At 43.6% G+C, this 12,048-nt stretch overlaps 1 protein-coding gene across 1 annotated transcript in view; it reads left to right on the forward strand.

Annotated features, from left to right (window-relative positions):
* KIF11 (kinesin family member 11) overlaps positions 1 to 10,275 on the forward strand; it is a 44,957-nt gene extending 34,682 nt beyond the window's left edge. Inside the window, exons 15-19 of the mRNA XM_056130396.1 lie at positions 773 to 1,052; positions 2,175 to 2,295; positions 4,027 to 4,175; positions 5,497 to 5,613; positions 9,897 to 10,275. Coding sequence (XP_055986371.1) covers positions 773 to 1,052; positions 2,175 to 2,295; positions 4,027 to 4,175; positions 5,497 to 5,613; positions 9,897 to 10,013 — 784 coding nt within the window. The 3' untranslated portion in view covers positions 10,014 to 10,275. The remainder of the gene's footprint in view (positions 1 to 772; positions 1,053 to 2,174; positions 2,296 to 4,026; positions 4,176 to 5,496; positions 5,614 to 9,896) is intronic.
* Positions 10,276 to 12,048: the final 1,773 nt, after the last annotated feature.

Consider the following 12,048-nt stretch of genomic DNA (forward strand, 5'->3'; position numbering starts at 1 on the left):
CTGAAAGGTTGTCTGAAGAGAGACTTCTAGTGTCATTTGACAGACAGGCAAAGGCAGCGTCCTTGGTGTGTAAACAAGCGCGGCTGAACCACGCTGCCTCGGCTCACATGTGCTATGTGAGCTTTGGCAAGTGGTGCATATTTTGATTTTTTTTTTTGTTTTGTGTTTTGGTTTTGGACAACACCCAGTGGTGCTCAGAGCTTATTCCTGGCTCTGCCCTCTGGGATCACTCCTGGCGGTGCTCACGGGACTATATGGGTTATGCACCCCGGTCAGCCTCCGGGGGTCAGCCTCCACATGCAAGGCAAATGTCCTACCCACCGTTCTAATCACTGCTGTAATCACTCCAACCCCCATACATATTTTGAGTGCTTTCCCTTCACCTCTCTTCTCCTCCCCTCTCCCCTTCCCCTTCCCCAACCCTCCTCTCCTTTCTCTTTTTTATCTTGGTTATACCAAAACTGCACAGGACTTACTCCTGACTCTGTGCCCAGGGCTCAGTGGACAATAGGGGGAGTTGGGTATCGAACCTGGGTTGGCTGTGTGCAAGAGAAGTGCCCTGATCTCTGTTTTATCTCTCCTGCCCAAGTTTTTCTTTCTCTTTTTAATTTCCACTTTCCTTTTGAAGACCTCACCCACTCGCTTTTTGGGACTGTACAGTACCGGGGATCAAACTCAAGGACTCGGTACATGCTTGATTGCCCTGTCACTTGAGTCATCCCTCACCCCTGATGTTTTCCATTTTAACTGTCTTTTTTTTCTTTTTCTATAGGAAGTCTAAGGATATAATCAGGAAAACAAGATCTCATAATACAAAATTTTGTGCTGATTCAGATGGTTTGTCCCAGGAACTCAAGCATTTTCATCGAGAAGGCACAGATTTGGTTGAGGAGTCCGTGAAACACCTTGATAAACTCAGTAGCAACCTTGAGTTAATAACCCAACACACAGAACAGAGATGCGAGGCTCTGAATACAAGTACACTTTGTTTTTCAGAAGAGTGGGTATCTTGCCTAAATAAAAGAGAGGAGGAACTTCAAAACTTAATGCAGGTAATAATTTTGTAGCTGGAACCAGCGCTTGGAGAAAATTCTGATAGTCATAAAATTAATGGGCTGGAGCGATAGCACAGCGGGTAGGGCGTGCGCCTTACAAGCGGCCAACATGGCCGACCCGAGTTCGATTCCTCCGCCCCTCTCGGAGAGCCCGGCAAGCTACCGAGAGTATTCGATATGCCAGACACAGTAACAACAAAGTCTCCAATGGAGACGTTACTGGGCCCGCTCGAGCAAATCGACGATCAACGGGAGGGCCTTTACCTCCCTTGTTTAAAGATGGTGAAATTTGAACATCAGAAAGAGCCATTGCTACAATATCTTAAAATATATGGGAGGGCTAAGCACACAATTTTTAATTTTATTTTAATTTTATTTTTTATTATTTTTTATTTTTAAATTTTTCTTAGTGAAACACCATGAGGTGCAGTTGTAGACTTACAAATTTTTGTGCTTGGGTTTCAGTTATACAATGATCAAGTACCCATCCCTCCACCAGCGCCCATCCTCCACCAACACAGGTCCCAGCATCCCTCCCCCCCCCCCCCAACCCCCTATTTCACCCTGCCTCTGTGGCAGGGCATTCCCTTTTGTTCTCTCTCTCCTTTTGGGTGTTGTGATTTGCAAAAGAGTAAGCACACAGTTTTTTATGCAAGAAACTGGTTAGAAGTCCAGCACTGCACGGTCCCCCAAAGCCAAAAAAGGGGGGGGGGAGTAGTAAGTCAAAGAAATAAGACTCATGAATCTTATTTTTTGGACTTATTTATTATTTTGTTCCGGGTTGGGGGGGGTGGATAAATGGCAATCTTGTTTGGCCTATATCCCATATCTACATAAGTGTTCAGTCTGGGTACTGGGTATATAGAAGTAGGGTCCACTATAGAGGGTGAGTTATACCACTTTCTACTTCTGTGTGTGCTTTTAAGCTTCTACTGTGGAAAGCTTTAAGGTAAGGAAAATTAATTTTTAATAAATCACTACAACTTTCAATAATAAACTCATTTACATAATTTACAGGTTGTTCACCAAGGTTGTGAGACCTCAAGTTCCGAAATCACAGAAAAGCAAAGTGGACATAAAGCAGCTAATGAGAACCTGAATAACCTCTTTCTCCATCAGATACATGTTGATGAAGAAGTACTCATGTCTCAAAGTCTGGAATTTAATGACAACATAAAAATTGGCTTGACTAAACTTAATAGCTTTCTGCAAGAAGAACTTAAACTAGATGTCGCAACAGGTACATTAAGAGAGAACAGAATTTTCAAAAATCATTTAAAAATATTTTATTTCTAGCATTGCTAAAATTTAAACTGAACTTAACCTTATACAGGGGCAGAAGTTAAGAAAAATTAGGTCTTAGGGCCAGAGCAATAGTGCAATGGGCTGCACATGGCTGACCTAGGTTCGATCTCCGGTCTCCCATATGATACCGGTACCTCAAGCACCACCAGGACTACTTCTTGAGTATAGAGCCAGGAGTTAACCCCTACATTGCTGGGCGTGGCGCAAAGACAATAACTAGGTCCTCCCATAGTCTTAAGGGGAATTTATCGTTTCGCTCTAATTCATTCACATGTGGAAAATTAGCAGTATTCTAAAGTAGCACTCAAAGTCAAGTAAGATAGAAGTGAACATATCAGAAATTTGGATGCCATCGATTTGCTCGAGCGGCTCAGTAACGTCTCCATTGGAGACTTTGTTGTTACTGTGTCTGGCATATCGAATACGTCGCGGGGAGCTTGCCAGGGTCTGCTGTGTGGGCGAGATACTCTCGGGAGCTTGCCGGGCTCTCTGAGAGGGGTGGAGGAATCGAACTCGGGTCGGCCATGTGGGCTGCGTGCAAGGCAAACGCCCTACCGCTGTGCTATCGCTCCAGCCCTTGGATGCCATCATTGAGTAAAATTTTACAAACATTCAGAGAATTGACTTTGTTAAAAGAGGATGTTTTAAAGAAATGAAAAGAAAACCATCTATCCAGCTCTCTTTGTGAAAAGACATTTAATATAAAAAGTAGTAAAGAGGCATAATTAGATAAATTTAATGCAAAGCTTGCCATACAATGCATTTTCTTGTATATGCTTTTCGTTTTGTCGTGGACTGTTAGTTTGGCATTAGAGCATCACCAGTTTGGGAGGTCATGGAAGGGCAAAGATCAATTTAGGTTGTAATGATTCAGGGAAACCCTTGTGAAGAAAGTATAACAAGTAGTTTAACATAGGATGAGTAATAGGGTTATTATTGGATTGTGATGATGTACATTTCATAAAACTTAAAGAGTGAGTTTCATGCTCTATTAAATTCTGCTTCAAAGCTAATGGGGAAGGGGCTGTTTTGGCCACACCTAGTTGTGCTTAGGGGCTATTCCCAGCTCTGTAATTAGGAGTGACCCCTGGCAGTGCTGGAGGACTGGCGCTAAAGCAGATTTGTTTTATAACACAAAGGAGGTGGCACTGGAATGTTTTGGGTCACCCCATCCCCCACAGGTAATATTGTTTATTTTTTCCAATAAAATCAGTTTGTGAAATGTGAATGAGTAGGAGAGCAAGGTCCTTTGCAAATCAGGAGAACTTGAGCTCATTATAAAGAAAGGTGTCTGGTTAATAGTTAGCCACTGCCAATTTTACACCGTAAAATTATACCTCTTAGTGATTTTGCTGGGTTGCTGGGGAAGCTGTAATCTTTTCTAACAGTGCTGCCATTTCTTTGAGGTCCGGGTCTCCATACAGAGCCTACAACAAACAATTTTGGTCCATCTTCAGAGATGGAAAATGTGAGTTGAGTCTCTCAAAGATAGAATGTCAGGAAATATGAGTTGTAAACGATATAATACCTGAAAGGTAACCTGACTGAGAGTGTTACATTTTGGGAAAATAAAGCATCATTGGGAAGTATAACTTATAGCATTAAAAAATAAATCTGGTTCCTATCCCATGCACAAGTTTTTTCTGTTATCTGCTGCTCACTAAAGGTACAACACCACAGAGGAAAAATTACTCGTATCCATCACTGTTGGTGCGAACCAGACCACGTGAACAGCTTCTTGATCAGCTAAAAAGAAAAGATCCAGAGCTATTAATGGTGCCAAATACTTTTGAGGGTAAAGAAGAGGCCAGTCAGGTAAAAGTTACCATCGTTATTTTAAAATCTTCATCAACTCTTGATTTTTTTTTCTTTCTTTTACGTCACACCTGGCGATGCGCAGGGGTTACTCCTGGTTCTGTACTCAAGAATTACTCCTGGCAGTGCTCAGGGGACCATATGGGATGCTGGGAATTGAACCTGGGTCGGCTGCGTGCAAGGCAAATGCCCTATCTGCTGTGCTATCACTCCAGCCCCACTATTGTCATTTTATATGAAACTAAGAATTATCCTGTTCTGAGCTATGGAGGGTAGAATTGGCAATGGTATCTTTATTTTTTATTTATTACCAAGTTGTTCATGATTGGACTTCAGTCGTATAATGTTCCAACACTCATCCCTTCACCGGTGTACTTTTCCTACCAGCCGTGCTCCCAATTTCCCTCCCCCCACCCCAACCCACCTGCCACTATGGTAGGCACTTTTCTTCTCTCTCTCTCTCTCTCTCTCTCTCTCTCTCCCTCTCCCTCCCTCCCCCCCTTTCCTCCCTCTCTCTCCCTTTCCTCTCCTCTTTTCTCTCTCCTTATGGTTTGTAATACAGATAATGAAAGGTTTTCAGGTATATCCCTTTACCTACTTTCAGCACAGTTCCTGTCGAAAATGGTCATTTCCGACTGTTGTCATGTTGGTCCCTTCTTGACAACAGAACCGTGACAGTCAAAAGTCAAATTCCATAGTTTGTCCTCATCTATAGTGATTCTAGAAAAATTGGGGAAGGAGAAAATTACAAAGAAGAAAGTGAAAACAGGCTGTAGTTTTATTACTTTGAGATTACCTTCTTAATTTTATTTTAAAAAATGTATTTGTTTTGGTGCCACACCTGTGAGTGCTCAGGTCTTACTCCTGGCTCACTGCTTATAAACCATTTAATTCTGGTGTTGTTCAGGGGACCATTTGCTGTGCTGGGGATCGAGCATGTTGGCCTCATGGCAGGCAAGCATCTTAACCCTGTAGTAACCACTTGAACATAATTCCCCCTCTTTCCCCATTTTGGTGTGTTTGGGTCACACCCAATTGTGTGCGGTTGTGCTCAGGGGCTACTTCCACCTGGGGTTGCACCTGGTGGTGCTCAGAGGATTTTGAGGTACCAGAAAATGGAACCCAATTTCCATCCTACATACCAAACATGCACTTTATCCCACTGGGCGTCTCTCTGGCCCTACTTTACCATTTTAGTACAGGTACTTCTGCTTATATGCAGCTATAGCTCTTCTAGAATGAGCATTGTGATACTTTTGAAGAAAATTGCGCTTTGTGATTTTTAAGTCCTCGGATTTACTCACCCAGCTTCTTCTTCTAGGACGCGGATGAAGAAAAGTCCGTTCTGGAGAGTACCATAGAAGAACCTCAAAGTCAAGAGCCTTCTGTGGATACCAGTGTGGATTGTTCTTCGAATGGCGGGGTTCCATTTTTTAAGGTACCTAATGATAGCACAGCGGGTAGGGCGTTCGCCTTACAAGCGGCCAACATGGCCGACCCGAGTTCGATTCCTCCGCCCCTCTCAGAGAGCCCGGCAAGCTACCGAGAGTATCTCGCCCGCGCGGCAGAGCCTGGCAAGCTCCCCGTGACGTATTCGATATGCCAGACACAGTAACAACAAAGTCTCCAATGGAGACGTTACTGGGCCCGCTCGAGCAAATCGACGATCAACGGGAGGGCCTTTACCTTTTTAATGATATTTTATCAGATAACCCTTCCACATCTGATACAAGTCATTTGCTACTCACTATAAAGGTATTTTCTCTTGCTGGTAGAAGGGCAAGTTCATTTTAGACATTTTTTGGCTGACTTTTATAATCAAAATTATTTACACAAATCTGGCAATTGGTTATGGCTTTTTGGTGGGATAAAGACAAAATTAGACTTATTCTGCACTTAATCTCTTAGCTGATATTTTCAGCGAATATAAAGACTCCTCTTTCTGCTTCCTACATTCTCAGAATGGTTTCTGAGCTGGGATTTCTCTCTGCTTTTTACCTGACATGAAAGTAGAAGTCCAGTAGTTTCAGTCTGCCCAGAAACAGACTGAGAAGGCAAGAGATCTAACACTTGAGAGACCAAATGCTGCCCAGCACTATGAATGATTTCTCTTGCCCGAAGCACTTCTTTCCATATTTTTATCTTGGGTTTTGGAGCCTGGCAGTAGTGCTCAGTGGTTACTCCTGCTGATGCTCAGGGGACCATATGGAATGTCAGGGATCTAACCTGGGCCAGCTGCCAACAAGGCAAAAGCCCTACACTCTATTATCCCTCCGGCCCTGCATCTTTGCTCTTTATTTCTGTTTTCTGTGCCTTTCACCTGCCTTGATCCTGTGCTAGCTAATCCTCTGATTTCTTTTCCACCCTTTCATATACCTGGAACAGTATGTTACTGTCTAGCATCTATCTTGCTATTTTGAAAACATGGGGCTAGCAGAGTTCTTAAGGGTTTCCGTACAGAAAGCATTGGTGCCTTCGTTTTACAGTGAAGTACTGCTTCTGATAGGTGTAAGCTTCTACCTGTCTGTTGTAATTCACATTCTGTGAAATTCCTCGCTGATGCTTCAAGCCAGTTTTATCCCAAAGTTCATTCTTCCTACCTTTCACTTTACCGTTTCAGTTAGAAAACTGACAGTGTTAGAACTGACAGGGCCCTTCCCCTTTAATGCTTTCATCTCCCTGCCCTCCCTTTGTTCTTGTCAGTGTTGTGATGTCCAGGGGTTGTATACTTGCTTGTGGTGTTTGCCAGGACTCACAAACCTATTGTGGTGCTGGGTTTCACAGCAACTCAGGACACATGGGCTCTCTACCCCCAGGCACATCCCTGTGTCTCCATCGTTTTTTCTTTCTTTTTTTTTTTTTTTGAGGGGGAAGTTTAGGCCACACCCAGTGGTGCTTAGGGTTTACTCCTGGCTCTGTGCTCAGGAATCATTCCTGGCGGGCTGGGGAACTATGGGAATCAAACTTGGTCAGCTGCAGGCAAGGAAAACTCCCTACCCACTGTACTATCTCTCCAGCCCCACCATCTTTCTATCTTTTAAGTAAAGCAAAGGGGAAAGTTATGAAAGCAACCTAGTGATGACTTCCTGGTTGGAAATCTGTTTTTGTTTTTTCTATTTAAGGCATTTTGAAAGTTAGGCTTAGTGACTCAGCTGTGGACAGGAAGTTCCTAGAGTACCAGAAAGCATTTGAGATTAGGAATGGGTTCTAGACCATCAGCTGAAATTCATAAATTATTTTTACCCTGATAGTATGATGTGGGGGTAAAGCTTTAAAGTTGTTTTATGGTTTGACTTAAGAATTACTACTAAATCTATAGTGAATACGTTTTGAAACAAGAAAAAAAGATTGGGGCCAGATTGATAATTCAGCCGGTCGGACTCTTGTCCTGCACACTTGACTTGGGCTTGATCCCCAGCACCTCTTATTGTGGTCCTCCAAGCCTGCACGGAGTGATCTGAGTGTAGAGTGAAGAATAAACCCTGAGCACTGCAGGATATGGTCCCAAAAAGCAAACAAAATGGAAAAAAATAACATGTGCCTGAGATAATTCCTATCAGAATTTCTGCTTAAAATATAAGTGCTCTTTTTGATGATGGCAAATCTTTGCTTTCCCCGCAGCACTTTTGGCTTTTGAGCAGATAATTCTTTGTTGTAATGAGCTGTTCTGTGTCTTATATGTTTAACTACAACCCTTTACAAGTCAATAACACCCTCTTTTTTTTTTAGTATTGGAGTACTGCTATTTATTCAGCCATTGATTAAGCTGATTGAATTGAGCATGAACTCCAGATTACTGTTTTAAAATTTTTTTTAAATTGAATATCCATTACAAAGCTGTTCGCAATTGGGTTTCAGTCATACAGTGATCTAACACTCATCCCTCCAAGTGTACATTTCCCACCACAAATGTCTCCTGTTTACCTACCACCATCCCCCAACACCCAAGCCCCCACCCCAGCCTCCGTCTATGGGAGGCACTTTCCTTCTTTCTCTCTCCTTTTCCTTTTGTGCATTATGGTTTGCAATACAGGTGCTAAGGGGTCATGGGGTTTGTTTAGGGCATGTAGTATTTTTATCAGGATGGTAAGGCTGGAGTAGTTTTTCAGTTGGGGAGCTGCTTTAGGGTGGATGTGATTGCCGAGGCTTCTGGAAATACAGGGAATTGGTGGGAGGTCCCCATCCCAACTTTGAGAAAGCCTGGAGATTTCAGTCACAAAACCTGCATACCCAAATTTTCAGCAGATTATGTCTCAGTGAGATCCGTCCTGAGACAGTGGAGACAGGCCAGGATATGGCAGCGATTTTTGTTTTGTTTTTTGCTTTTTTGGTGGGGAGGAGTCACACCCAGCAATACTCAGGGGTTACTTCTGGCTCTGCAGTCAGGAATTACTCCTGGTGGCGCTCAGGGGACCATATGGGATGCTGGGAATCGAACCTGGGTCGGCTGCGTGCAAGGCAAACACCTACCCCCTGTGCTATCGCTCCAGCCCCAGGCAGTGATTTTTGGACTGTGGGAGCAAGTAGCTGCTGGGGCCTCTGCTTGGGCGAGCACCAAGCCGACCCACACATCCCCGATTTACCTGGGTCTGTTCAGCCATGCATGGGTCCAAGCTTAACTGTGGCTTCTGATCTCTTTCAAGATTTATTTATGGGTCTCTGAAGTAAGGATAATAAATGAGCTTGTATAGCTGAGTTGGGCTGGAGCGATAGCACAGCAGCAGGGCGTTTGCCTTGCACGCAGCCAACATGGCCGACCCGAGTTCGATTCCTCCGCCCCTCTCGGAGAGCCTGGCAAGCTACCGAGAGTATCTCGCCCGCACGGCAGAGCCTGGCAAGCTCCCCGTGACGTATTCGATATGCCAGACACAGTAACAACAAAGTCTCCAATGGAGACATTACTGGGCCCGCTCGAGCAAATCGACGATCAACGGGAGGACCGTGATTGTATAGCTGAGTTGGAGGTGGTTTGTGGGCGTGGCTCCCATATATCTAACGTTTGGCTATTTAATTTCTTGGCAAACTTGGTCCCAAGTTGTTGGGGTTCTGCCAAAGGCATAGCAGCAATTTCGGGGTATCAAGAAGCCTGAAGGCACTATCAGGCCGCTGATGCACTTGCCCCACAGGTACAGGTTAACCCACCGGTGGCATCGTACCCCCCACCAGTCAAAAATGTCTCTACACTTGACCTGGCAGACCAAAAAATTCTGAACCACAGATTTTACTGTAAATTTTACTACAGTAAAACCTGTAAATATACTTTAGGAAGTCTGGCAGAAAATTAATATTTCTTTCATCCTATCCTTTCATTGTGGTAAAATGAAGCCATGCATCTCTGTTTAACCAAACAATTGGTTGACTCAAATTGCTGTGTTTTAGAAAAGGAAATTTTTCTGATTTTTTTTCATTCTTAATTATTTTCTGTAGCATAGAGAACTTTAAAAATGAAATGTGGGGCTGGAGCAATAGCACAGAGGGTAGGGCGTTTTCCTTGCACGCAGCCAACATGGCCAACACAGGTTCGATTCCCAGCATCCCATATGGTCGTGCACCCCCCATCCCCCCCAGCACCGCCAGGAGTGATTCCTGAGTGCATGAACCAGGAGTAACCCCTGAGCATTGCCGGGTGTGACCCAAAAAGCAAAAAAAAAAAAAGAAATGTAGCTAATATGTATAAAATTTTACTGTATATTGACTTATTTTTTTCCCTTAAATCTGCAGCGTAAAAAGCCACATGGAAAAGACAAAGAAAACAGAGGCATTAACCCAGTGGAGAGGTCTAAAGTGGAAGAAAATACAGAACCATTTGCAAAAAGCAAATTGCCTCTTCGAGCCTAGTTTAATCTTTAGTTGACTTGAGGATTGGTATTGCATATTTTCATAAAAATAAGAACTATAAACCCAGAACTTGAGCCTTGTGTACAGATTTAAAACTAAAAAGATCAAGGCAGTACTGTAAATTTGACTTTTTTAATGTATCTATTTGTCTGTCATCCTCCTTTTTATTGTGTGTAAGTAGGGTTTAATTTGGGATCTATATTGAGTAAATATGAGTTTTAAGCTTTTGATATAATCATTTCATAGATAATAAAATTTTTCTTACATATTACTGAGTAGCGTGTATATATATATCTAGAAAGAGAGAAGCTGCCTTGTTCTTTCAGACTTGACCTTATAGAGTTAGTAATGACCATTACTTTGCTTTGGGAAGGATTATCTCCTTCCCCTTTTTTTGATGATTGAATTATGTATTATTTGCTTGCCTCCTTCCCTGAACTTTTTTTATTTTAACTTCTGAAATCACTTTCTGTTATTCACCACCAAATCATATGTAGGGCTCCAAATTGTAATGCAGTGTAGCCAGGGTTTTTTCTAAAAATCTGTTTCGTGTGGCTGTCTCTAAAATCCCTGTTAACAGAGATCCCAGAGGTACCACTTCATCGTTATTTTCTTTCTTCTTTTTTCCTTTTGAAATTTTTTGTTCTGTTTTGTTTCACTTGGGCGCCATCTCTGGTCATGCCCAGGATATATCTAGCTATGTAGGGATCATTCCCAGCGGTGCTCAGGTGACCCACCATATAGGGAGCTAGGGATAGAGCCCGGGTTGATCGTGTGCAAGGCAAACACACTTTGGCCTGTCTTTTGAAAATTTTTTGCCACACCTGGTGGTGCTCAGGGGCCACTGCCAACTGTGTGCTTGAGGTTGATCCCAGCAGTGTGGGGGTAGATGGGTAGGGGTGGGGGTGGTGTTGAGGATCGAAGCTGGGTTCGCCTCATGCAAAGTGCTTTAGCCTCGAAACTATCTAGTCCCTCATTTTAATATTTTTAAGTTGTTTTCTCCTAGACGTGAAAGTATTTCATTTCTTTATGAGGCTTAATGCATTAACTTCCAAAAGGCAACAAAATTTGGGCCCAGGGAGATAGCACAGGGGTCAGGGAACATGTTTTACATATTCAAGACCCTGGATGACTTGAACCCCCAAGCACCACCTGTCCCCAGCTCTTGTCCCCAGCACTGCAGGACCTAAACAGCTCCACCTTCTCAGGCCAGGCACTAAGCTGCCCCTCCGGGGTGACTTCAGTATCTGGGACTCCCCACCCCCACTCTCACCCCGCCTGTCCAAGCACACCCAGCCCCCACGCTGTCCTCTGCCTCCCAAAAGTTAACAAGTTTAACATAAATTTCTATTATGGGAGAACTTCCTAGAGCTAGAGCACTGATTAATGACTCCATTGCCCCACTTTGAGGCCTGATCTTGTGCATAAGTGATCTATGGTCTTTCTGAAGTTATTACTGATGACTAGATGTTTTGTTTCCTCAGTGAAACTTGTTATTTTTGTCGAATGCCTCGAGCAGGCCCCAGTAATGTCTCTTTCATCCTAGCCCTGAGATTATATTCAAGGCTATTTAGGAGAATGAGACCCATCATTGATACTGGTATTTGGCATATTGGGTACGCCACGGGGAGTTTGCCAGACTCTGCCCTGTGGGCAGGCTACATTCCATAGCCTGCAAGTTTGTCCAAAGTAGGAATGAGATAATAAGATGTCATAAAAAGATGTCCTGATAAGATGTCACGGCCGTGGCCGCGCGGTTCCGGGAGCTGGATTTTATAGTCTGAGTCTTGGCCGTTGATGGGATTACACGGCGCCAGGGGGCCAGGTGGTGGGTGTGACCCCCGCCTACTGGAATTTGGAGGATCTGGGTGGAGGATGCTCGACTCCAATCCGAGTAGGCTTGGAGATCTCGGCCCCGGAACCCGCGTGGCTTTGTCCCTCTGCCAGTACCTTCATGTGTGCGGAGAGTGGTCTCGGCATTATTTTTGTATATAATGTATATAATGAAAAATGAAATATATAATGAAAAATGTAT

This window comes from Sorex fumeus, unplaced genomic scaffold (genome assembly GCF_029834395.1).
Source record: "Sorex fumeus unplaced genomic scaffold, SorFum_2.1 ptg000078l, whole genome shotgun sequence".
Taxonomy (NCBI): Eukaryota; Metazoa; Chordata; class Mammalia; order Eulipotyphla; family Soricidae; genus Sorex; species Sorex fumeus.